The 25,380-nt window shown below is 48.8% G+C and overlaps 2 protein-coding genes across 8 annotated transcripts in view; one reads left to right on the top strand and one right to left on the bottom strand.

Moving 5' to 3' along the window:
• The window catches only part of LOC131517804 (cytochrome c oxidase assembly factor 8), a 37,533-nt gene extending 17,921 nt beyond the window's left edge, over positions 1–19,612 (bottom strand). Inside the window, exons 1-3 of one of the 3 annotated variants that reach the window (XM_058740428.1) lie at positions 19,394–19,612; positions 1,185–1,382; positions 127–190 (exon numbers count right to left, since the gene is read on the bottom strand). In XM_058740428.1, the coding sequence (XP_058596411.1) occupies positions 127–190; positions 1,185–1,382; positions 19,394–19,516 (385 nt within the window). In that variant the 5' untranslated portion in view covers positions 19,517–19,612. The remainder of the gene's footprint in view (positions 1–126; positions 191–1,184; positions 1,383–19,393) is intronic. The other 2 variants (XM_058740429.1, XM_058740427.1) reach the window with 2 other exon arrangements.
• BAG5 (BAG cochaperone 5) lies at positions 17,692–23,349 on the top strand. Of its 5 annotated transcripts, XM_058740412.1 has the most exons (3): positions 17,692–17,810; positions 18,793–19,030; positions 21,769–23,349. In XM_058740412.1, exon 3 carries the CDS (start codon positions 21,797–21,799, stop codon positions 23,138–23,140), a length of 1,344 nt encoding a protein of 447 aa, XP_058596395.1. In that variant the 5' UTR covers positions 17,692–17,810; positions 18,793–19,030; positions 21,769–21,796; the 3' UTR covers positions 23,141–23,349. The 5 variants fall into 5 exon arrangements, with proteins under 5 accessions (XP_058596395.1, XP_058596399.1, XP_058596394.1 ...); XM_058740416.1 differs by lacking the exons at positions 17,692–17,810; positions 18,793–19,030 and adding an exon at positions 19,741–19,888; XM_058740411.1 differs by lacking the exons at positions 17,692–17,810; positions 18,793–19,030 and adding an exon at positions 20,112–20,326.
• Positions 23,350–25,380: the final 2,031 nt, after the last annotated feature.

Genomic DNA, 25,380 nt, shown 5'->3' with positions numbered 1-25,380 from the left:
ACCTGTCCCAAAGGAGATCACAACTTGCCCCAGAGCTTTCTCCCCTTCATCCGAAATCCTTTCTTTTTATCTTCTCATGCAGTTAAACAAACACCATGTTAAGAGGAAAAGGACAAATGAACTAACCTGATCCGGTTCTCAGTTCCAGGCCTTTAGCTTTTAGTCTTGAGCGAATAAATTCTTCTTTTTCCTAAAAGAAGACCACTATCAGAACGCTCTTTCTTCATCTTTCCATCTTTCCTTGGGTGGGACACAGCCCAGAGTGGTCTGGGGGAGTCTGCACGGGCCCATCTCCAAACCTGAGCTAAGCCATCTGAATTTTCCTTGGGTGGGACACGGCTTAACGTGTCTGGGGGAGTCTGCGTGGGCCCATCTCCAAACCTGGGTGAAACCATCTGAATTTGGTTAAAAGTCCCATGCTTGAAGTAGGGATTTCAAAAGAAGATGTTTCATGAACTGTTTATAAATCCACAGAATAAGTACAGTCCATGTGACACAGCCTACCCAAATGGATAGACATATAAAGCTTTTCTTCTGGATTAGAGAATTTTTACTTCTTTCTCATATAGTTTATTTATGAATATGCTATTAAGAATTCTGAATTCTCAGAATGAAATCACATCACAAAAACCCATATTTCATAAACATAAACACACACATTCTAGTTCTGGCTCTGCTACTCCTTTTAAGGTAAAACTACTTGAAAGTCTTGAGATCTATGATTTTATGAATGATCAGTATTTATGTACAGTTACATATAGATTTAAAAACTATATGCAGGGGGCACCTGGGTGGCACAGTCAGCTGAGTGTCTGACTTCGGCTCAGGTCGTGATCTCACAGTTTGTGAGTTCAAGCCCTGAATAGGGCTTCTGTGCCCCTTCGGATCTTCTGTGCCCACCTGTCTCTGCACCTCCCCCACTGGTTTTCAGTCTGTCTGTCTGTCTCTCTCAAAATAAATAAACTTTAAAAAAAAATAAAAAATTATATGCATACGTTAATTTACATACAGGCATACATATGAGAGAGAGAAGGGAGGGAGATGGAGGGAGGCTGAGGGAGAGAGGAGGGAGGGAGGGACCAAGTCAGGATAGAGTAGAAGAAAGGCCAATAGTAAGGATTTAGCACCCCCAAGTGGCCATTTGTGGTACCTCTTTCTCATTCAGACCTTAGATCAAAGCTTACCCGACAAAATGTCAAATTCTGGTTTGCCCAAAACTGTTGGTTCCATTCTTGTGTTTCTTGTCTTAATTTTCGTAGCTTTTGTTCCAATGGTGATTCATTTTCGGGGACGTAAAAATGAACAGGTCGAAGGTTTGAATGTTTGTCTGGGGGTCCTATCCAATCATGGCAAGATTTTCTTGGAGGGCAGAACCCTGAAACCTTTAACAAAATGCACAGGGTGAATATAAACTAAGCAAATTTCCAGTACTGTAAAATGCATAGTATAAATTTATTAAAGCCCCTCATTAGCATTCTCTTTTTAAGACCATGTGCCAGAGAATACCCAAATTAAAAGAACTACAATAAATATTATTAACGTGAATACTATAGGGAACATGTTCAACAATGGCACTGGAATAATGCAACTCCTAATGCAAAACCAGCATTTAAGCCTGCACTTTGTACTGTATACAAAACTAACTCAAAATGGATCAAAAGCCTAAATATAAAATCTGAAACTATAAAACGTGTAAAACAGCAAAATTTGCACAACCTGAGACCAGGCGAAGATTATTTAGATACAACACCAAAAGCACAATCCACGAAACAAAAAAAGATAAGCCACAGACTGGGAGAAAATATATGCAAATCTGAAAAAGGACTTGTTCCCAGAATATATAAAAATCTCTCAAAACTCAATAATAAGAAAACAGACGACCCAATTTAAAAATGGGCAAAGTAGGGGCGCCTGGGTGGCGCAGTCGGTTAAGCGTCCGACTTCAGCCAGGTCACGATCTCGCGGTCCGTGAGTTCGAGCCCCGCGTCAGGCTCTGGGCTGACGGCTCGGAGCCTGGAGCCTGTTTCCGATTCTGTGTCTCCCTCTCTCTCTGCCCCTCCCCCGTTCATGCTCTGTCTCTCTCTGTCCCAAAAATAAATAAAAAAAAAAAAAAAAAAAAAAATGGGCAAAGTAGGGGCGCCTGGATGGTTTAGTCCGTTTAAGCGTCCGACTTCGGCTCAGGTCATGATCTCACGGTTCATGAGTTTGAGCCCCTCTGTTGGGCTCTGTGCTGACAGCCTGCTTCAGATTCTGTGTCTCCCCGTCTCTCTGCCTCTCCCATGCTCATGCTCATGCTCTGTCTCTCAGTAATAAATAAAAGTTAAAAAAAAAAGATTAAAAATGGGCAAAGTGGCCAAATAAAGCTTTCTCCGAAGAAGACATATGGATAAAAGCATGCTCAACATCATAAGTCACTGGGAAACGCAAATCAAACCCGCAGTGAGATACCACCTCACACCTTTTTATACGCCTCAAATAACCCACAAAGACATCTGACAATAACAAGTGTTGTCAAAGATGCAAAACAAGTGAGCTTTTATATGTTGCTGGTGGAAACGCACAATGGTGCAGCCGCTTTGGAAAAAAGGCTGGCAGTCCATTACACAATTAAACATACACCTAACGCACCATCTGGCACCCACTCCTAGGTATTTATCCAAGATGAATAAATACATATGCTCACACAAAAACCTGTATGTGGCTGGTAAAAGTGGTTTTATTTAAAACTGCCAGAATCTGGAAGCAGCCTACGCGTCGTCCTCCCACTGGTAAATGGCAAAACCAAGTGTGGCACACACAACGATGCTCGTCAACGACAGAGCGCGACACTCTCGACAACAGGCAGCACAGATGGATCTCAGGTACATTCTGCTGACTGAAAGAGCCACACCAACAGGCTGCCTGCCGCAGGAGTCTATTCACAGGCCATCGCTTGCAGGATAGAACAGGCGTGGGGGTGGAGGAAGCACTGACTACCCAGGAATTTCTACACCGAGATACAGAAAATGTTCTATATCTTGAGTTGTGGTGCTGTCCACACATTTGTCAGGAGTGAACTTCACTGTATGTCAACTGGACTTCAATAAACGTGACATTAAAATGAAAGGATCAGTTGGGTAATCGAAAGACTAGCTTTCCGTTTGTCTGCTTTAAGACCGATGCAGATCCATTGTCTGGGTGGCTCAAGTCAGTTAAGTGTCCGACTCTTGGTTTCAGCTCAGGTCGTGAGGTCACGGTTCATGGGTTTGAGCCCCACATCCAGCTCTGCACTGCCAGCACAGAGCCTGCTTGGGATTCTCTTTCTCTGCCCACCCCACCCCCCCCCCGCCCCGCTCACGTGGTCTCTATCGCTCTCAAAATAAATAAATAAACTCAAAAAAAAAAAAAAAAAAGATCAATGTAACCTAAACTCATGGGGGAAAAGTACCATTCAATTTAGAAATCTCTTATACATTATTTATTTGTTTATTTATTTATTTTTAACGTTTATTTATTTTTGAGACAGAGAGAGACAGAGCATGAACGGGGGGGAGGGTCAGAGAGAGAGGGAGACACAGAATCCGAAACAGGCTCCAGGCTCTGCGCGGTCAGCACAGAGCCCGACGCGGGGCTCGAACTCACGGACAGCGAGATCATGACCTGAGCCGAAGTCGGCTGCCCGACCGACTGAGCCACCCAGGCGCCCCTCTTACACATTATTTAAAACAAACAAATAAGCTCTATTGAACATGACTTCCACCTCTAGCTACAACAGAGTGCTTCCCATGTGCCCTCCCTGCACCAACAACTAGAAAACTCCCAGCCACGGGAAGGAGTGAAACCACTGAGACTCACAGCATGGACGAGTCTTAGAAAAATACAGAGGGAAAGAGCCAGGCATGAGAGAGGATGTACCGTGGGGGCCCGCGGTGCCGCATCCTCGAAGTCAGTGGTGACTGCAAACATTCACACGTTTGTCCAAACTCATCAAATGTACACTTTAAGTGGGGTATTCATTTTACTGCATACAAATTAAAAAGCCAATTAAAAGAGTGGTTAAAGCTTACAAAGACCAAAGGAACTACCACACTGCACATAATTAACATTTCTTTTCCCTTTGGAAGGTACTTCATTCAGGATATTTCAGTTCTTCGGCATCACGGTTACAAGATGCGACTTCCAAAAAACTAAAAACAGAGAGGCAGGGTTTGCAAATTTTAACATGAAACGGCTTTGTCTACTTGGCTACTCACTGATCGTTTCATCTGAAGCAGAAACAACAGCTAGCTTACAAATACGACATGGCCAGTGTTTGGAGGCAGGTCAGGCGGCATGAGCAGCAGCGCTGGGCAGGGGGAGGGGCCGGAGCAAGAAGGCGGACATCTGCTCAGCTGGGGACATTGCCCCCAGGCACCCTCCCCAGTGTGGGCTGACATCCCCTTAGGCCCCTAGACTCAACCTTGAAAACACAGCTTGCTAGTTTTTGCTTCGATGCGCCCCGCGAATCACCACCAACACACCAAACATCTCAAGAACCCGACGCTGCCGAAGAAGGTTGCTACGAGCAAAACCACCAGCGGTGTGCCCATTTGCTCCTTTTCTTGGAAGCTAGGACCTTCCTACATTTTCTAAATTCCCAAGCATTCTACAAATAGGATGAACTTAAAGCACGGCAAGGAGCAGCAGGTTGGGTCTGGAAGGGTCGTTCCCAAGTTTGCTGCAGAGAGCGTCTCAGGTTACAAGAGCTCTGAAATCCTCCTGTGAATTTGGAAGGCCAAGTTCTACTGTAAAATACGCAGGCACAGCTATCCATGCAAAAAGCCCTTTCCTTGACCTGTGTTCTCCACAGGCGGTTTTGGAGTTACGTTATAGTTCCTCCTTCAGGACAACACTGGCACCTGTAACAGTTTATTAAAAATCTGGTGTGTTCACCTCAGCTTCAGAATGCTTACCATTTAGAAAACCATCTTGAGTCTAGAATAAGTGAATGAGCAGGACAGGTTGGAAAGTATATTGTGATTTCCTCAGACTTTCAAACTGTTTCTAGAAAAGAATCTTTAGGGGCGCCTGGATGGCTCAGTCTGTTGAGCGTCCAACTTTGGCTCAGGTCATGATCTCGCGGTCATGATCTTTGGTCATGATCTCGCGGTTGGTGGGTTTGAGCCTTGCGTCGGGCTCTGTGCTGACACTTAGCACGGAGTCTGCTTGGGACTCTCTCGCTCTTCCTTTCTCTCTGCCCCTCCCCCACAAAACAAATAAACTTTAACAAATAAATTCAAACTGTTAAAGACTTGACAGATTAGGTAAAAGAAGTTATAACATTTGAGTGAAAAAATAAAACCATGGACAGGAAGTGCACCATCACCGAAAAGGAGATGTAATGAGTTAAAGCTGTGGTGGTGGGGGTCCTTGGGTGGCTCAGTGGGTTCGAGCCCCGTGTTGGGCTCTTCGTGGACAGTGCAGAGCCTGCTTCCAATCTTTTCTCCCTTTCTCTCTGCCCCTCCCCCGCTCATGCTTTCTCTTTCTCTTTCAAAAGTAAAAAAACAAAAAACATGGTGACAATTACTATCACAACATGGAGTGCTTCCTCAAGTTCAAGCAACATTTCGGAGGCTCCAGAGGAGTGGGGGGAGGGACCCCCAGGCCTGCTGTGGCGGGGGGGGGGGGGGGGGGTGCAAGCACACTGTGGGGGCAGGGAGGACAGGAGCCTTTCTCTGCTGTCACTGGAGGAGGGTGCAAGGTGGAGGCACAGGGAGAAGCATGCAGTGGTGAGGGATCGATGAGCCACCCCGGGCAGCGCACAGTCCCGATTAATACGGCTGAGGGAGGTATACAACTGCAAGGGTGTGCAGCGCACTTTACGAACAGTAATGAAACATGACACACAGCCTTCCTGATAAACTCCACGCAGCCAACCGATTCTTAAAAACTGCTTTCATTGTTTTGACAAGGGCTTTAGAGAAAAATAATTCACATGCTATGAAATTAACCCCACTGAAGCGTACAATTCCGTGTTTTCAGCATGTTCCCAGAGGTGTGCAACCATTACCAATTCCAGGACACTGTCACCACCCCAAAGAGAAAGCTGTCCTCACGAGCAGTCACTCTGCATTGTCCCCCAGCCCCCGGCCACCCCATCCTTGTCCTCGTGAGCAGTCACTCCGCATTGTCCCCCAGTCCCCACTACCACTGCTCTATTTCTGCCTCTGTGGATCTGCTTGCTGTGGACATTTTGTGTAAACGGAAGATCACAGTATGTACTCTTTTGTGACTGACATTCACATAACATGTTTCCAAAGTTCATCCACATGGTAGCATGTGTCAGAACTTCATTCCTTGTTACGGCTGAAGGCTGAACCAAAAGGTGTTTCGGTATTTCCCAGCGTGGCCATAACACATTTTGTATCTGTTCGTCAGCTGAATGCATCTGGATTGTTTCCACTTTTTGGCTGCTATGAATTGTGTTGCTGTGAACACTCGTGTACAGATTTTTGTGTGGACATCTGTTTTCAATTCTCTCGGGGGTACACACAGGAGCAGGATGGCAGGGTCACATGGTAACTCTATGTTTAACCTTCGGAGAAGCCACCACGCGGCTTCCCACGGCAGCTACACCAGGAGACACTCCCTCCGGCAGGGCGCAGGGTTCCAGTTTCCCAGCATCCTGCTGAGCATTTGTCACCGCGCATCTTGTCCTCATTGTAGCCACTCTAGTGGGCACCAAGTGCTGTTTCACTGTGGCTCCTTCTCAGATTTCTGCCACAACCTTGTTATCACTAGCCAGCCCGCGGCTGCAAGTGACTCGTTAATGTCCTTCAGACACAAAGGCTACTTGGTAGGGAGGACAGGATAAAAGTGAAACAAGCCCTATTTGTCAATGACAGGAGTAATTTCTTTGCTTTTGAATACTAGAAGAATGTTTCCTCAACTTGGGGCTATTCACGATGTAATGGCAACAGACAAGATATACTTGTTAATTTAACTTCTATTACTAACATCTTCTCCTTTGCCTCCCTAAGTCAAGACAATCAACAAAACAATAACTCAAGCCCTGATTTAGCACATTTGCCAATTTCCATGGTGCAAATCCTTCCACTGTGGACAATTTCAAGCAGTATACCTTTATGTGGTTTTTCCACCACGTAGGTACAATAGTCGTAAATAACCTCAAAAGCAGAGATGATTGTAAACAATAATAAAATAAACACATGTGAAAGTCTAAATATTTATTATCTTTAATATAATTTATTTTAGTATATAATATTTAGTAATAGCTGTTTATTAGCAAACTTCCTGAAAATGTAGCGGGGCATCTGGGTGCCTCGATCGGTTAAGTGTCCAACTCTTGATTTGGGCTCAGGTCATGATCTCACAGGTTCGTGAGATCAAGCCCAGCATCGAGCCTGCTTGGGATTCTCTCTGGACTTCCCCTGCACGTGGTGGCGGTGGGGGGAGGGGGGCACACGCTCTCTCTCAAAAATAAATAAAAACTTAACAACGTAGGAAGCAGCTCTCTTCACTGCAGGACGTCAGTGCTAGCTGGGACACACCAGGCCACACTCCTCACTGCAGACCCCATCACGAATGCACTGACCTGGTCACCTCAATTCCCTACTGCTTTTCAAAAGGGTTCATGACATGTTCCACACCACTTTAACCAAGTTATTACAGATGTTCTCTGGAAATGGTGGTCAAAACGTAGCTTAAGTATTTATAGTTTTGAGCCATAGGTGAGGCCAAGCTTCCCCCCCCCCCGCCCCACCCTGGGGTCTGCAGCTGGACCTGGGGGGTAAATCCACGGGAGACACATCCACAGAGGAAAGCCCCAGGGGTCATGCAGGCGTGGGCCCCACAGGGAAATGAGGACCCAAGCAGCAGCCCGGTGCTGATACACGAGGCTGCATTAGAAGCATCAGCTGTGGAAAGGAACAGAAATATATGGAGACCAGAGGAGGGCAGGAACTACTTTAATCAAGGTTTGTTCCTGTAGATTTCCTTCATTCCTGGTGGTGAGAATGCGTCTTTCCTCCTGGGGGTGGGGGTGGCGCCTCTCCAGAAGCTTCCTCTGGGCCTGTCTCGGAAGGCAAGGAGGGAAGACCACCCTGTCGGCATGTTTCCCGAGGGCCTCACACCAGAGCGGCCCAAGAGCGGCCCACACCGTCACCCTTCGGCACTCTGTAGGGAGCAGCAGCTTCAATGGTTTAAGCACCCAAGGTGGTTTCGCTTTTCTACCAGTATGTATGAGAAAACAGATGAAACCAAATAGAACTTCCAAAGCTATCAACATGATGAAAAGGTTTCCTATAACGTCTTCTAGAAGCAAACGTAAGTGTGTGTATGAGAAAAATATAAGAACGTTTTTAAAGAAAACATTTCTGAGACTGCCTGCAAGCAGCGTTTGCCACAAGAGCTCTGTCCCATCCGCCTCATTTTCCAAGCGTGTCTGTTGGCAGGCCCTGCTGCTTCCTCCTGTACTTGACCGTTTTTATCACCTTCAGACTTCTGGAGGAGGAAGCCGCTGGAATGCAAACTTTCCACCTGTTTCAAGGTAACTTACTTGTGATCACTGCCAATACTTTTACTTATGGCCCTTTTTCTCACAGCAGCAAAGGCGAGGGCCGCAGTGGTCAGAATTAAAAAGAGTCACACCCTGTCCTTTGAGAAGCCTTCTTTGTGGCTGAAGGAATGAGCTTCGCAGAATTCTGGCCACTGGACCCTGGCACCCCCATGCCAGGACCTGAAGGACTCGGCTCGGGCAGCTGCAGCAACCTCCCCCCACCACACACACACACACACACACACACACACACACACACACACGCCTCCGCCATGGTGAGGTCTCTGGTCCCGTGACAACTCCTGATGGGCTGGTCTGAGCAGCACCACCGCCTCCAGGCTGCCCCCTCCCCACCTACTCTGTCCCCATACCCACCCCTGCTGCGAAGCAATGTCTCCCACACCCCTGACCTAACTGTGCTGCCCCTTCCCGTAAAATGTAAAATCTTCCTCGGTGATTATCATTACCCTCAGGAGAGAACCTAACCCCTTCCTGTGGTCTGGCAGCCCGGGCCTGCTGGGGCCCCAATCTCTCCTTTTCCTCCACCCACAGGAGGCTCCTTTAATGCCACGCCAGCTGGCTTCTGTCCTTCCTCCGCCTGCGTGTTTTCTCCTCCGTGCTCCCTCCTCATGTTCACGGCCCCGGGTTCAAGGGCACCTCTCCGCGGGCTCCCGAGGCTCCTCACAGCACTGGCACGTCTGCTTCTCCCAGGAGCCTTTGAGCCCCAGGCTGCAGGACTGTGCTTGTTGGAGGAATGTTCTTCCCAGTGTTAAAAAAATTTTTTTAACGTTTATTTATTTTTGAGACAGAGAGAGACAGAGCATGAACAGAGGAGGGGCAGAGAGAGAGGGAGACATAGAATCTGAAACAGGCTGCAGGTTCCGAGCCGTCAGTACAGAGCCCGACATGGGGCTCGAACTCACGGACCGTGAGATCATGACCTGAGCCGAAGTCGGACGCTTGACCGACCGAGCCACCCAGGCGCCCCTGTTCTTCCCAGTCTTAATCTTTCCTGTTGACTCTCTGCTTATGCAAGAAATGCACTTCAATGTCAAAAAGCCCTTGAACTTTCTGCTGGAAGGACACCTGACAAGCTAGTTATGGCAATTATTGATGAGCTGGTGCCAGAACTTTCAGAAGTTGTGAGCGAGCCAAACACCATCGGCTGTCAAGACTGTTCTTGAGGGTCCGTCACTGCTAGATCCCGCCGAGTTTCCAGGTTTTCCGATCTGTGTGGTCAGAGCGGTGCGCCTCCCGGGCTGTTCTGCAGTAAGACTGGAGCACAGTGGGAGAACTGGGAGGAGCCGGCGTAGGTGGCCGGGCCGAGCTGCGGCAAAGTGGGAAGCCAGGCTGGCCGGCTGCCCAGGAGGGAGAGGGGACAGGCCCTAGACACAGCGGTCACGTCTGCGTGGCCACAACCGCGGCACCTACCGAGGTGTTCACTTCGTCCTGCATCCACTTCTCGCAGACTCAGACGTCGTCACATTTGATCACGTTGACTTCTGTCTGGCACTTCTGAAGCGTCTCTCTCATGCAGAGCTGGACCAGAAGAGGCACAGCCAAAGTGGAAAGTTCCAAATGAAGGGCCAGCTGGTCCACAAAAGGGATTGAATTCCTCCCTCCTGTGCCATAGCGACAGGGCCCCGCTGGCAGAAAGACGCCCTCATCTACTTACCTAAGACCTGAAACTGCCACTTGTCGTCGTCAAATACGACTTGACATCAGGCTGAACGATCGCTCCAGGGTTGCAGTGTGTAGATGTTCAACCTTTCATCCTTATTTATTTATTCATTTAGAGCGAGCGAGCGAGCAGGGGAGGGGAAGAGAGACAGAGGGAGAGAGTCCCTTACTGACAGTGCAGAGCCCAACACGGGGCGCGAACTCACGCACTGCGAGATCATGACCGGAGCTGAAATCAAGAGTCCGACACTTAACCGACGGAGCCCCCAGGCGCCCCTCTCATCCATCCTTCTAAAAACAATATATGATCTCTACATTTTCCTTTTGTTTTCCAAAAAAAGTATTTAAAAAAAATTTTTTTTTCTTAATGCTTTTATTTATTTTTGAGACAGAGAGAGACAGAGCATGAGCAGGGAGGGGCAGAGAGAGAGGGAGACACAGAATCTGAAGCAGTCTCCAGGCTCTGAGCCATCAGCACAGAGCTCGATATGGGGCTCGAACTCACAGACTGTGAGATCATGACCTGAGCCGAAGTCGGACGCTCAACTGACTGAGCCACCCAGGCGCCCCAAAAAAGCATTTTTTAAAACCCTACCTTTCCACAAATATTCCTGGACTTCTGCCCCAAAGCCTTTAGTCTTAGAAACTAAAGGTGATTCACACACAGGGACCCAATGAGTGGCAACAGGCAGCTGGCCCAGGCTCGCCCCACGGACTTGCATCCCAAGATGGGGACCCCTCCCCTCCCCCAAGCCGACCGAGGACGCTGAAGGACAGCAGCAAGGGGACGAAAGGGCAGGTGTCACCCCCGCTGTGTTCCACCGGTTCACCACCCTCCAGAACTGTACCCCAGTGTCATCTTCTTACAGGTTCCTTATCAGGAAGCGTTAAAGCAGTCACCCCAACAACTCACGGCTTTTCCGAGTTACCCACACATGAAGAAGCGCCAGGAGGCGCCAGGAGTGTTCAGTGACCCCTCCTCATTTGTCACCTCACTATTGCCTAAATCATCTGCTTTACAGGTGAACTCTGTCAACCAGCTCTCTCAACCACCCTCAGTTTTCCACTATAATTTGAGAGATTTTATCTTAATTGTAGCAGAGTTAGCTCTTCTGCGCTCCCCAGTAAATACATGTTCTGTTTTTGTTCACCCCAGAACTGCTATTTAAAAGGGAGGAGAAGGAGCTTGGGGGAGGAAAAAGTCCTTCTGTAAAAGGAAGACTCCCTTTGAGGTTAGAATAATTACCGTAATTTACGGCTGTCACAGCAGCAGCGTGGAATGCACGGCTCCCTCACCGTGGAGTGGCTGTCTCGGGCGGGACAGGAGGCGGGGCCGCGCAGGCTAGAACCCATCAGCTCTGCTGGCGAGCAGCCAGGACAAGGAAAGGAACGTGCGTGTACGTACTTGTCACACTGAGCGTTCATCACCCTGTCTGGGAGGGAACAACCCCTCCCGTTTTTTCTCTTTCTATGTAAACTGCCAGCCAGGCAGCCCCGCGGGGGGGCTTCTCCTCCTCCAGCTCTGCAGGCCCAGCCTCCTTCTCCACCCCTTCCCCCGCTTACAGAAGGCTCCTGGGCTCTCCCTGCACAGTCCCCGGCCCACCTCCCCACGAGGAGCCAGGATTTGGAACCAAAGACTTTCCCCTAGGCCCTCCTTCCCGGAAGTGCCTGCACAGAACACGAAGCCCCTGAGTGAAGGCGTCACACTGCACCACTGGGGAAACCGGTGGGCAACGATGAAAGGAACAGATGCTGGCAAAACGTGGTGTCCCTGCAGGTCTGCGGTCCTGACACTTCGGGGCTGGGAACCGAAAGTCTTCCTTCTGGAGGGCTGGGATCCCAGCCTCCCGTTCTAGACAGACGTAGACACATCAGCATTCCGTATTCAGGAGTACGTAAAGGACTAAACAGGGTTTATACTGGGAGTGAAACGTTGGCTTCACATCAGAAATCAGCCAATCCTGATAGAGGAACACAATCCCCCAAAGAAGTTAGTCTTCTCAAAAACAAAGTCAAATCTGGATGTGGTCAAGGCTCTAGATTGCAGCTGTCAATTTACAGGAGACACACAGATTGGAGGAACATGGTACATTACGCCCTGGGAAAGCAACAGCAGAACACAGTTTGTGGAAAATTCAAAAGGACACATCCTTCCCCTCCTCCCGCATAAACTACTTTGAAAAAAGGAAGGGGACGGAGTCAAAACCTATAGATTAAAAAGTAACCAAAAGAATGTCAATAAATCACAATTTGTAGCCCTAATGTGAATCCTGATACAAGAAAACTGTAAAAGCGGGGCGCCTGGGTGGCGCAGTCGGTTAAGCGTCCGACTTCAGCCAGGTCACGATCTCGCGGTCCGTGAGTTCGAGCCCCGCGTCAGGCTCTGGGCTGATGGCTCGGAGCCTGGAGCCTGTTTCCGATTCTGTGTCTCCCTCTCTCTCTGCCCCTCCCCCGTTCATGCTCTGTCTCTCTCTGTCCCAAAAAATAAATAAAAAATGTTGAAAAAAAAAAAAAAAATTTAAAAAAAAAAAAAAAAAGAAAACTGTAAAAGCAAAACAAAACAAAAAAAAGCAAAAAACATTTCTACGATAACTGAAGAAATCTAAAAAAAAAAAAAAAAAACCTGAATGCTGAACATTTGTTGAAGTTGTATTTTAGTTATTATGTTTATATATATATATATATTTTTTTTTTTAAGTTCATATCTCTTTTTTTAAATTTTTTTTAACACATTTAGTTTTGAGAGGCAGAGCATGAGCAGGTGAGGGGCAGAGAGACACAGAGACAGAATCTGAAGCAGGCTCCAGGCTCTGAGCTGTCAGCACAGAGCCCGACGCAGGGCTTGAACTCATGAACTGTGAGACCATAACCCGAGCTGAAGTCAGCCGCTCAACCAACTTAGCCACTCAGGCGCGCCTATTTCTTTCTTTTTTTTTTCAAGTTTACTTATTTTGAGAGAGACAGGGAGAGAGAGAGAATGAGCAGAGGAGGGACAGAGAGAAAAGCCCAAGCAGGTCAGCAGTGTTAGCACAGAGCCCAACACGGGGCTCAAACCCACGAACCATGAGATCATGACCTGAGCTGACATCAAGAGCCGGATGCTGGGGCGCCTGGGTGGCTCAGTCGGTTGGGCGTCCGACTTCGGCCCGGGTCATGATCTCGCAGTCCGTGAGCTCAAGCCCCGCATCGGGCTCTGTGCTGACAGCTCAGAGCCTGGAGCCCGTTTCAGATTCTGTGTCTCCCTCTCTCTCTGACCCTCCCCCGTTCACGCTCTGTCTCTGCCTCAAAAATAAATAAAAACGTAAAAAAAAAAAAAAAAAAAAGAGTCGGATGCTTAACGGACTGAGCAACCCAGACGCCCCCATATGTAACTGTAAAAGATACGAACTTTTGAACTCTAAAAAATAGTAAGCATTAAAAAAAAAAGTTAAAAAAAATATGAACTTTGGGGCGCCTGGGTGGCTCAGTCGGTTAAACGTCCATCTCTTGATTTTGGCTCAGGTCACCATCTCACAGTTGTGACTGAGCCCTGCGTCCAGATCCACGCTGGGCGTGGGGCCTGCTTGGGATTCTCTTTCTCCCTCTCTCTCTCTGCCCTGCCTCCCCTCTCAAAATATTAAAGAAAAAAAAAAAAAGATACATAGGAAATATTACAAATGAAATGTTCCTTTTTTTTAACTTTTGAGAGACAGAGCATGAGCGGGAGAGGGGCAGAGAGAGAAAAAGAGAGAGACTGACACACACACACACACACACACACACAGAATCAGAAGCAGGCTCCAGGCTCCGAGCTGTCAGCACAGAGCCCGACGCGGGGCTCGAACTCACGGACCGCGAGATTGTGACCTGAGCCTAAGTCGGACGCTCAACCAACCAAGCCACCCAGGCGCCCGATACACAGCATTCTTTACACTCTTCTGTTTTTGCAAGTTTGACATTTCCCATAAATAACAAAAATAGAAAATAAAGGAATGCATTTCTCCACATGAACAGAACAAGGAGAAACCCTGTAACTGCTTCACTCCATGAAGAAACAGCGTGCGGGGACATCTGAACAGGAGGCAGAGAGTGAGAAAGGCCCCTTTCAACCCTGACTCTGCTGGGTAACACCAGGCCAGTCACAGCCAGGCCCTGGGCTGTTTAAAGTCCTCTGCCCCAGCTTTAATTTTCTTCCAACTAATTTATTGAAAGCCTTTTAAACACTAGAAATATCCATGCTTATTTTAAAACCCTCTGATGAGGCTGCCTGGGTGGCTTAGTCAGTTGAGCATCCAATTCTTGATTTTGGCTCAGGTCACGATCCCAGGGTTGTGGGATCAAGCCCTGTGCTAGGCTCTGCATCAGGATCTGTGCTGAGTGTGGAGCCTGCTTAAGATTCTCTCTCTCTCTCTCTCTCTCTCTCTCTCTCTGTCCCTCTCCCCTGCTCATGGGCACGTGCACTCTCTAAAAAAAAAAAAAAAAAAATTATTTTTAAAGTTTGTTTAAAAATAAATAAATAAATAAAATCCTCTGATGAGACCACTCACCACTTTCTCATTTGTCTAGTATTTAACTTCCCTCATGTGTTTACTCTGAAGCTACATTTGAGGGGAGGGGACTGTTGAAAATCATTCTCTTTAATGAAAATCTAAGCAAAATATGGGATCAGGACTCCCACTATTTATCTGTAAATATTACCGCTCCTGCTGAGGGCCTGTTTGGGCTTTTTTTTTTTTTTTTTTTTGATCCAAAAGTTACTAGAAGAAAAATGTTAATTCACTATCCTCTAGATACAGGAACTAGAATATAGATATTCTTTATGAACAAGCGCTGTGATCTTGAGGAAATTTTTCCATCTTATTGCACTGAAGTTTTCTGGTCTGTACAATGGGGAGGGTAAAAGCACCTACTTCACAGAACCGTGGGAAGAGGAAAACAGGCAAAGTTCACAGACCAGCGGGTGCAAACACTTGGTTAACGCGACCTAGTGCCGTGTTGATGAATCCAGGACTACAAGCAAATAGTCTACTTTATACATTTTTAATGTTTACTTATTTTTGAGAGAGAGAGAGAGAGAGAGAGACAGAGCATGAGCATGGGAGGAGCAGAGAGAGAGAGACACAGAATCTGAAGCAGGCTCCAGGCTGCCAGTTGTCAGCACAGAGGCTGACACGGGGCTCAAACTCGGAACAGCTAGATCGTGACCTGAGCCGAATTCGGACTCTTAACCTGCTGAGCCAACCAGGCGTCCCAGGACTACAAGCAAACAGTAATGTGTATAATGTAACCACTGCTTCTCTAACTTGTGAGCTCATTTTTTTTTTTAACTTTTATTTATTTTTGAGACAGAGAGAGACAGAGCATGAATGGGGGAGGGTCAGAGAGAGGGAGACACAGACTCTGAAACAGGCTCCAGGCTCTGAGCTGTCAGCACACAGCCCGACGCAGGGCTCGAACTCACGGACCGTGAAATCATGACCTGAGCCGAAATCGGCCGCTTAACCGACTGAGCCACCCAGGCACCCCTTGTAAGTTCATTTTTAGACTCCCCCATAAAATCCTGATGCTACACTTCAATAAACCTGGGCGGGGGAAACTAGACAAACCAATAAATAATTAAAGATCCTGGTGCCCGGGGCCACATCCCAGACCTATCACCTCAGAATCTCAGGGGGTGGGGAGAGGGGGTGGTATTTTTTAAAGTCTTCCAGATGATTCCAAATGTGCAAACACTTTTAGGAGCCGATGATGTAAACTACAGAGACAAGGAATAAACAGGTGTTAAGTGCCTAGAAAACACTTAATTTTAGAGCTGACTTTTTTTTTTTAATGTTTATTTATTTTGAGGGGGGAGGGGCAGAGAGCGAGAGAGGGGGAGAGAATCCCAAGCAGGCTCCCCACCGTCAGTGCAGAGCCTGATGCAGGGCTCGATCTCTCAAACCATGAGATCATGACCTGAGTTGAAATCAAGAGTCCTAGCTGACTTTTTCAGTGGGTTTGGAAGAAAAAGTGGTACCAGAGACAGCAGATGGGAATAAATCATGTAGGTCCTAAAGCAGCTTTCCTGAACTCAAGTGGAGAACAAAGAATTAACGAAAAAGATGTAGTGAGGATGTGGAGAAAGGGGAACCTTCCTACACCGTTGGTAGGAATGCAAACTGGTATAGGCACTCTGGACAACAATACAGAGGTTCGTCAAACATTAAAAATAGGACTACCCCATGGTCCACTAATCACACCACTGGGTATTCATCCAAAAAATACAAAAACACTAAATCGAAGGGATACACGTATATAATGGAATATTCAGCCATAAAAAAGAATGAAAGCTTGCCATTTGCAACAACTTTGATGGATCCAGAAAGTATAATGCTAAGTGAATAAGTCAGAGAAAGACAAATACCATACGATTCACTCATATATGGAATTTAAGAAACAAAACAAATAAGCAAATGAAAAAAAAAGAGAGAGAGATAAACTAAGAGACTCTTAACTGCAGAGAATCGATGGTCACCAGAGAGGAGGTGGGGGGAGGGGGGGAGATGGGGATGAAGGAGGGCACCTGTTGGGATGAGCACTGGGTGATGTAAGGAAGTGCTGAATCACTGTATTGTACACCTGAAACTAATATAACAGTGTATGTTATACTGAAATTAAAATAAAAAGCTTGGGGCGCCTGGGTGGCTCAGTCGGTTGGGCGGCCGACTTTGGCTCAGGTCATGATCTCGCGGTCGGTGGGTTCGAGCCCCGTGTCGGGCTCTGTGCTGACAGCTCAGAGCCTGGAGCCTGTTTCAGATTCTGTGTCTCCCTCTCTTTCAGACCCTCTCCCGTTCATGCTCTGTCTCTCCCTGTCTCAAAAATAAACGTTAAAAAAAATTCAATAAAATTAAAAACTTAATAAAAAATATGTTGTGTGAACTAGACACACAGGATTAAAATATATCTATTTAAATAAAGAAAACAGAAGGTTCACGACCTGTTACTTTTAAGAAGACCTAATATCTATGGGGCGGGGCGCTGGGTGGCTCAGTCAGTTAAGCGCCAGATTTCGGCTCAGGTCATGATCTCACAGTTCGTGGGTTCGAGTCCCATGTCAGGCTCTGTGCTGACAGCTCAGAGCCTGGAGCCTGCTTTGGTTTCTGTGTCTCCCTCTCTCTCTGCTCCTGTCCCACTTGCACTCGCACTCTCTCTCTCAAAAATAAGTAACCATTAAAAAAAAAAAAAAAGGCCTAATATTTAAAATCAAAGTCTGAAAGACAACAATCTCTCTGTGCAGCAGGAATTGAACTACCGGGACAGAGCCAGCCATGTACTCAGCGAGCACAGGGAGATACGCCCAAACAAACAGGAAACACAAATCGCCCTGAAGTAAAAACTGATCCTGTAAGTTCTGTGCAAGATCTAGCACAATGGGGCGCACGTCCTACAAAAACACAGCAGCAGTTTCCGCAGGAAAGCAGGGCCAGGTCTGACTCACAGGCAGCTTATCCACTCGTCGGCATCACAATCCACACCTTCACAAGTTCAGGCGGCCCAGCGGGTGAGCAGCCCCCTGCTCCACTGTCACTTGGACAACAAAAGGAAGAAAGGTCTCATCCTGAGGATTAGACCCACGGTAAGACTGACTTCAGCAAAAGGGTATGTGACAATAAAGGAAACCTTGTTTGGGTGTTTTTTTAAAGATTTTATTTTTGGGGCGCCTGGGTGGCTCAGTCGGTTGAGCGTCCGACTTCGGCTCAGGTCATGATCTCACGGTCCGTGAGTTCGAGCCCCGCGTCGGGCTCTGTGCTGACCGCTCAGAGCCTGGAGCTTGTTTCGGATTCTGTGTCTCCCTCTCTCTCTGACCCTCCCCCGTTCATGCTCTGTCTCTCTCTGTCTCAAAAATAAATAAATGTTAAAAAAAAAATTTTTTTTTAAAGATTTTATTTTTAAGTAATCTCTTCACTCAGTGTGGGGCTCACAACCCCAAGATCAAAGGTCGCATGCTCTACCGACTGAGCCAGCCAGGTGCCCCTTGGCACCCTAGTTCACAAAATAAGCTAGGGTAAGTCCTCATCCTAGGGACAGTTGGTTGATGTTACGTTTGCCTGCCCGGAGCATTTTCAGATACCTGTTGAATACCTTGCTGCCCAAAGACTGAGATGCTGGGTGGGTTTCTACATTGTAGGAATGAAAGTCCCTGCTGTGGCCACTGTAACAGGATGCTGAGCTAGAGACCGGGGGTCTGGGTGACCAGTTGCCCTGTTAACTTCTTCTCTAAACTACAAACCAGGCAGAACTTCAAAGCTGCATTTATAAAAGAATGCTAACGGGCAACAGGCTAAAATAAATGAAAATTTACAGGCAGGCTCATTTTGGAATTCTTAACTGGCTTTTTTATCCCGGGCTTTCCAGGCCCCCTCCCTAGCCTGTTGGCAAAAGGAAGTGTTAGTATTTGTATGCTTTGTTTAAATATTTTAACTGCAGCGCATTCCACAGTTAGACGACATTTTCTTGTGACAGGTGGACTCAAGGCTTAGAACTCCACTGACAAAAAAAAAAAAATCCTTTCCCAAAAAAGTGCAATCGATAAAAACTGTCATTCTTTGTTGCTATAGATATTGATCTTTGTGGACCTTCAACCTGTAACATGCGTGTATGCAAATAGCTTCCAAACAAGAAAAACTATTCAACGTGAAGTCCCACAAAAGTCGATGATAACGTGTGCCATAGCTTGAAGAAAAGGACTAATAATCTTGACGAAGCCAAAACGCAGACCGAAAACAAAACAAAACAAAAACATGCTGTGCACATCAAGAGCTGTTTAAGAAAGAACAACCTTCGGGAAGAAATAAGGTAGGTAACAAACTCGCTACAGCTGACTCGGAGGTACGAGTTAGCAAAAGTTCCGACCACCAACAGTCCCCGGCGTGACAGCGACACCCTCAGTTCCTAGAGACCAAGGGAGTTGACGCAGGGCACTTGGGGGCCCCTCGCGCCGGGGACTCCCCACTCGCCACGCCCCTGTCCCCCGCGGGCCGCGGGCGCTGCTCCGCGCCAGGCCCGGACGGGCTCAAGGACCCCGCTCCCGGAGAGCTGACGCCGCAGCCCGGCACGAAGGGGTGCGGGAGCCACAGGTGTCCCTGAGGAGCGCCGCCTGGGTGTGTCGCCACCTGCGGTCCCCCGTCCCGGCCCACCCTCTGCAGGAATCCCGCTTACCCGGCTCGGCGCCGTATCCCTGCGCTCCCCAGCTCGCTCGGGAGCGAGCTGACAGCCTGGTCCAGAGAAGGCGCGCCAGAGCGGAGAGACCAGAGCTCTCCTACAGGGCCGCAAGGCGGCCATCGCCCGCGTCCCCCGGCTGCCGCGGCGCACGGCAGCGTCGCGCCGGCGCGAGAGGCTGCGTTACGGCACGGTCGCAAAGCCGGCGGGAGGGAGCGGCGCGGCCGACGGTGCGCTTTCCCAGCGTGGCACCGGCCGCGGGGTGGACCCGGCGAGGGCGCAGGGCGCCGGCGGCCGCTCTTGGGCCGCGGCAGTTCCGGGCTGTTGTGCCAGGCGATAGTGGCCGGCGCGGCCCGGGCGCGGCGCGGCGCCGGAGGACGTTTTCCCAGGGCGGGGGCTGTTCGGCCCCGGGGCGGGGCCGCGGGCCGGCGACCGCGGGAGCGGCGGAGTCGCTGGGCGTCGGCGGCGGAGTGCGCGATGGCGCGGGCGGCACAGGTGAGCGCGGCGCGGCGGCGGCTGGCGGGCCCGTGGGCGACCCCGGCTCCGGCGCGACCCCCGCTCCGGCCCGGCCGGCCGGGCCTCGGCGCCGCGCCGTCCTCGCGTCCGACGCGGGCCGGCCCGCTCGTCTCCCGCCCGGGGGCTCCGCGGCCCCGGCCCAGAGCGGCCGCCCCCTCCCCGCGCTGGCCATTGTGAGGTCAGGGCCGGCGGGCGCGTTGGGGGCCCGGGCGAGACGCCCGGAGCGGCCGCTGCGGCCAGTAGCTGCCGCGCCACCGCCGGCCCCTTCACCGGCCGCCCGGTTCAGACCTAGCCGGCTGGGGTGAGAGGGATGCAGCCAGGGGCTCAGCTCCGGTGCCGCACCCCGTAAAGGGCTGACCTTCCACCTCGCCATCTCACCTCGGGAAGCCAAGACCAAACCAGCTTAGACTCTTCTGGGTAAAGTGCTGGCAGAGAAGGGCGAGGGGGGCGGAGAGGAAGAAGCCGGGCAGCCCGCCCTTCGCGGGGCTCCAGAGGCATGTTCCTGGCCGGGACACCCACAGGGGGTCGGTTTCCATTGATGACCCACTCTCCCATTGAGCTGTGATGGAGACCCGAGAGCTTGGGGGGAAATGCGTTAAGCCATTCTCGACTCCTGATGGGAGGCTAATGAACGAATTGCTCCTAGCTGTCACATGTTTGGGGGAGGGGGCGGCGAACGTGACCGGGGCTGGGGAGGTACTAGCCCTCCAAAGCCCATCGTGGTGCTTTTAACACGGTACCAGTCACTTGTCCCTCTCCGGGCAATTTTCTACTTCTGCAGGGAAGGTTTGCGAGGTGCTAGAAGGGTGCAGGGAGAAACGGGGTAACTTTGTACACGTGCATGAAGGGTGGTGAGGAACGGTAGAAGTGGGGACTTTTGGTGGCGATTGGGATGCAGTGTTATTTGTTTTATTTAATTACCTTTTTCTGGAAACTAAGCATAGCTCTTTGGCCAGGTGGGTGCTTAGATGGCACTGTTCCCATGTGAAGGTAAAAAGATAAGAGGCCACTGTTTTACATCCCCCAAAGGTGCCTGCTGTTGCCATCAGCCAGGTTCCAACGTTAATACCTAAGATACTTGTGCTGTTTCTAAGATGATAGTCGATTTCATTCTGTTGGTATGAAGACCTAGGCTGCTCTCTTACATTTGAGGAAACTCGAAATTCACAGGCACAGAGCTCCAACTCAGTCCACACTGCAGTAAGCCGTTGTTCTTAATCTCTGCTGTGTGTAGGTGATTTTCAGGAAGGTGGATTAGTCACTCTTTCTGCACTTGAGTATGATTGTTGTTTGGATCACAGCAATGACGGGCCCTTTTTTTTCCCAAAGCTTATTTTTGAGAGAGAGTATGCACAATAGGAGGAGGGGGAGGGAGAGAAGGAGACCCAGAATCCGAAGCGGGCTCAGGCTCTGAGCTGCCAGCACAGAGCCTGACGCGGGGCTCGAACCCACGAACCATGAGCTTATGGCCTGAACTGAAGTTCAGACACTCAGCTGACTGAGCCACCCAGGGGCCCCGGGCCCTTTTTCTTAAATTTTTTTTTTTTTAATTTTTTTCAACGTTTTTTTATTTATTTTTGGGACAGAGAGAGACAGAGCATGAACGGGGGAGGGTCAGAGAGAGAGGGAGACACAGAATCGGAAACAGGCTCCAGGCTCCGAGCCATCAGCCCAGAGCCCGACGCGGGGCTCGAACTCACGGACCGCGAGATCGTGACCTGGCTGAAGTCGGACGCTTAACCAACTGCGCCACCCAGGCGCCCCTTAAATATATTTTTTTAAATGAGAATCTCAGGATAAATATACAGTCACCGTTCTGAAGAGGCTTTGTGTAATTTGTCATTCTTGTCATTTTTTAGTGCTTCTAAAACTGAACACAGCAAAAGTATGGATATGGGAAATCAACATCCATCCATCAGTAGGCTTCAGGAAATCCAAAAGGAAGTGAAAAGTATAGAACAGCAAGTAATTGGCTTCAGTGGTCTGTCAGATGACAAGAATTACAAGAAACTGGAGAGGATTTTAACAAAACAGCTTTTTGAAATAGACTCTGTAGATACTGAAGGAAAAGGAGACATTCAGCAAGCGAGGAAGAGGGCAGCACAAGAGACGGAGCGTCTTCTCAAAGAGTTAGAGCAGAATGCAAACCACCCACACCGGATCGAGATACAGAACATTTTTCAAGAAGCCCAGTCCCTGGTGAAAGAGAAGATTGTGCCCTTTTACAGTGGGGGCAACTGTGTAACTGATGAATTTGAAGAAGGCATCCAAGACATCATTCTGAGGCTGACACACGTCAAGACCGGGGGGAAGATCTCCCTGCGCAAAGCAAGGTATCACACTTTAACCAAAATCTGTGCGGTGCAGGAGATTATCGAAGACTGCACGAAAAGGCAGCCTTCCCTGCCGCTCTCCGAGGACGCGCATCCTTCAGTTGCCAAAATTAACTCTGTGATGTGTGAGGTGAACAAGGCCAGGGGCACTCTGATTGCACTGCTGATGGGAGTGAACAATAATGAGACCTGCAGGCACTTATCTTGTGTGCTCTCGGGGCTGATCGCGGATCTGGACGCTCTGGATGTGTGCGGGCGGACGGAGATCCGAAATTACCGCCGGGAGGTAGTGGAAGATATCAACCAGTTACTGAAATATTTGGATTTAGAAGAGGAAGCAGATAGCACCTACGCATTTGACCTGGGACAGAATCATTCCATCTTAAAGATAGAAAAGGTCCTCAAGAGAATGAGAGAAATAAAAAATGAGTTCCTTCGAGCACAGAATCCTCCTGAATTGTACCTGAGCTCCAAAACAGAATTGCAGGGGCTGATCGGACAGCTGGACGAGGTAAGTCTGGAGAAGAACCCTTGCATCCGGGAGGCTCGGAGAAGAGCGGTGATCGAGGTGCAGACCCTCATCACTTACATCGACTTGAAGGAGGCCCTGGAGAAGAGGAGGTCCTTCGCTTCCGAGGAGCACCCGTCCCATAAAGCGGTCTGGGACATCCTGGGAAACTTGTCCGAGATCCAGGGAGAGGTTCTTTCATTTGATGGGAACCGAACGGACAAGAACTATATCCGGCTGGAAGAGCTGCTCACCAAGCAGCTGCTCGCCCTGGACGCCGTGGACCCTCAAGGGGAAGAGCAGTGCAAAGCCGCCAGGAAGCAGGCGGTGAAGCTCGCCCAGAACATCCTCAGCTATCTCGACCTGAAATCCGACGAATGGGAGTACTAACGTACCACAGGCCTCACGGTGGCGAGTTCTGCTCTGCACTTTATATATCCTTCTGTGTGTTTAGAGAGAGCTTTCAGTTCGTGGAGCCAAAATGGAATTTATACGTGCATATTTCAATCTCGCTATTTATGATTTAAGCAAATTCTATTTGGTATCTCTGCTGCTTTTGATGTTGCAAAACGAATATGATTACAGCACATTAACTTTTCCATTTGGATCATTATTTGTATGTTGTGGTGTGGTTTTTGGCGTTTTTTTTTTCATCAGAAAGTGGAATTGGGCAGCTCTTGTGATCTCTAAGTGGGTTGTGCAGGCATTAAAATGCAGACATTTCAGGATCTACATGTAGGCATAACCTCATACGATACTAGAACAATTATGAGAAGGGGGAAGATTTTTGGTTAAGTGGAAGTAACGTCCAAACACAAAAGCAATACGGTGATGTGTTTTATTATGCTGAGTAGAGCAGAAGGCTTTTTTTCCCCCCTTAATTTCTAAGGCCTGATTGGTCCAACCCAAGTTAATAGGGTGGGGGTTTTTTTGTTTGTTTTCAGATTTTCTGTTTTTTTCATAAGCGTTTTTTGTTTGAAAAATGGTGTCTGGGGGCGCCTGGGTGGCGCAGTCGGTTAAGCGTCCGACTTCAGCCAGGTCACGATCTCGTGGTCCGTGAGTTCGAGCCCCGCGTCAGGCTCTGGGCTGATGGCTCGGAGCCTGGAGCCTGTTTCCGATTCTGTGTCTCCCTCTCTCTCTGCCCCTCCCCCGTTCATGCTCTGTCTCTCTCTGTCCCAAAAATAAATAAAAAACGTTGAAAAAAAAAAAAATTAAAAAAAAAAAAAAAAAAAAAAAAAAAAAAAAGAAAAATGGTGTCTGTATTTTCCCCCATACTCTGCACTTAGAGGGGAAAATCTTATTTTTGTGTGCAATGTAAGACAATTATGAAAGCTAGTAGCAAAGAAACCTTTGAGACTGCATCGAAGAAGGGATCAAACATCAAATTGCCTTCAAGTTGCCCTTGTTTGCACAACCTGAATCTATAATTTTCCGTAGTAATTAGTAAGGATGGGAGCATTTAGGTAAGGGTAAGAGACCTTTAGAAAAAAAAAGAAAGAGAAAAGGAAACACCCTTACCTGTAGCAGGGTGATGAAAACCGGAGATTAGTTACCAATGTCAGGCTGCTAACACTAAGCCAGCACGTCTGAACATGGTGCGGCATGGGCTGCCTCTGTCGTTCGAGACCGTGTGATGGACAGACTCCCTGAACCCACCCGCTGCTATCCTACAGCGTCTGAGAGCAGAACCCGCCGGGAGCTGCGTGGGACCAGATGTTTCCAGCTTGTCTGAGGAAGTTCGCTACTCGCAGCATCCCACACCCTCGCACTCTGGGACGAAGCCGCAAAACAGCTCTGAGCACCTGCCGCTCCTTAGCTCGTGTCACTGGTCCCCGGGTGTTTCTCTAGTGCCCGCGAGAGCCAGTCAGGTCTGTCCACGCGGGACGTGTCTTTCCTCCTGCTGAAGGCATGCGTCTTTCTGTCACTGCTTTCTGAGGATTCAGTTTCATGGCTGCCAGTCTATGGGAACAAAAGAATTTCCCAAAGTTCTGAAGTGCCTCCATAACATGTCGGTCCCAGTATTATAACAAACAGACTACTCTTTTCTGTTCCCACTTTTCACAGAAGATCCTGTTAGAGCACATCTTTTGGACCCTATAGTCTGTAATTTTCTCTCAGAGATACTAATTTGGTAACTGTGTAAGCAGCTAAAAGTAGGAGATAAGGGAATAGCCCTAAATACCTAAAAATGATAAAAGTGTGGCCCTAACAGATTTTCACTTTGTCCCCTAATGAAAAGCCCTTGATGTGTCTTTCCTGCTAGAAGTGTTCTAGATGCAGTGGGCGGTGGGGTCAAAGGCCCTGGCACATGTGCACAGGGCTTTCGCGTGTTGGGACCTTGAGCCCCTCCCTGTGCACACCCCGCCCCTGGCTCCTGCGGGTTCCCAGTGCAGGTCACTGGCAGCTCATTTTGGCCAAAGTCCTTTTAGGCTTGCTGTTCTGCACGCTAATTTTAGGGCCCTTTTAAATCTCGGAGTTTTTAAATTCAGTGCTGTCTCAGTCACCCCGCTGGGAGATCAGGGCTGACTCCGCCGCATTAGGCGTATCCTGCGCAAGGCGCCAATTTCAATGTCAGATTTGGAAGTCTGGCGTCAGCATTTCCTTCACAAGCATCCATTGTTCTTTGAAAA

Source organism: Neofelis nebulosa, chromosome 7 (genome assembly GCF_028018385.1).
Source record: "Neofelis nebulosa isolate mNeoNeb1 chromosome 7, mNeoNeb1.pri, whole genome shotgun sequence".
Taxonomy (NCBI): Eukaryota; Metazoa; Chordata; class Mammalia; order Carnivora; family Felidae; genus Neofelis; species Neofelis nebulosa.
Note: the sequence above shows the minus strand (reverse complement) of the source record. Positions and strands in the feature narration are given on the sequence as shown.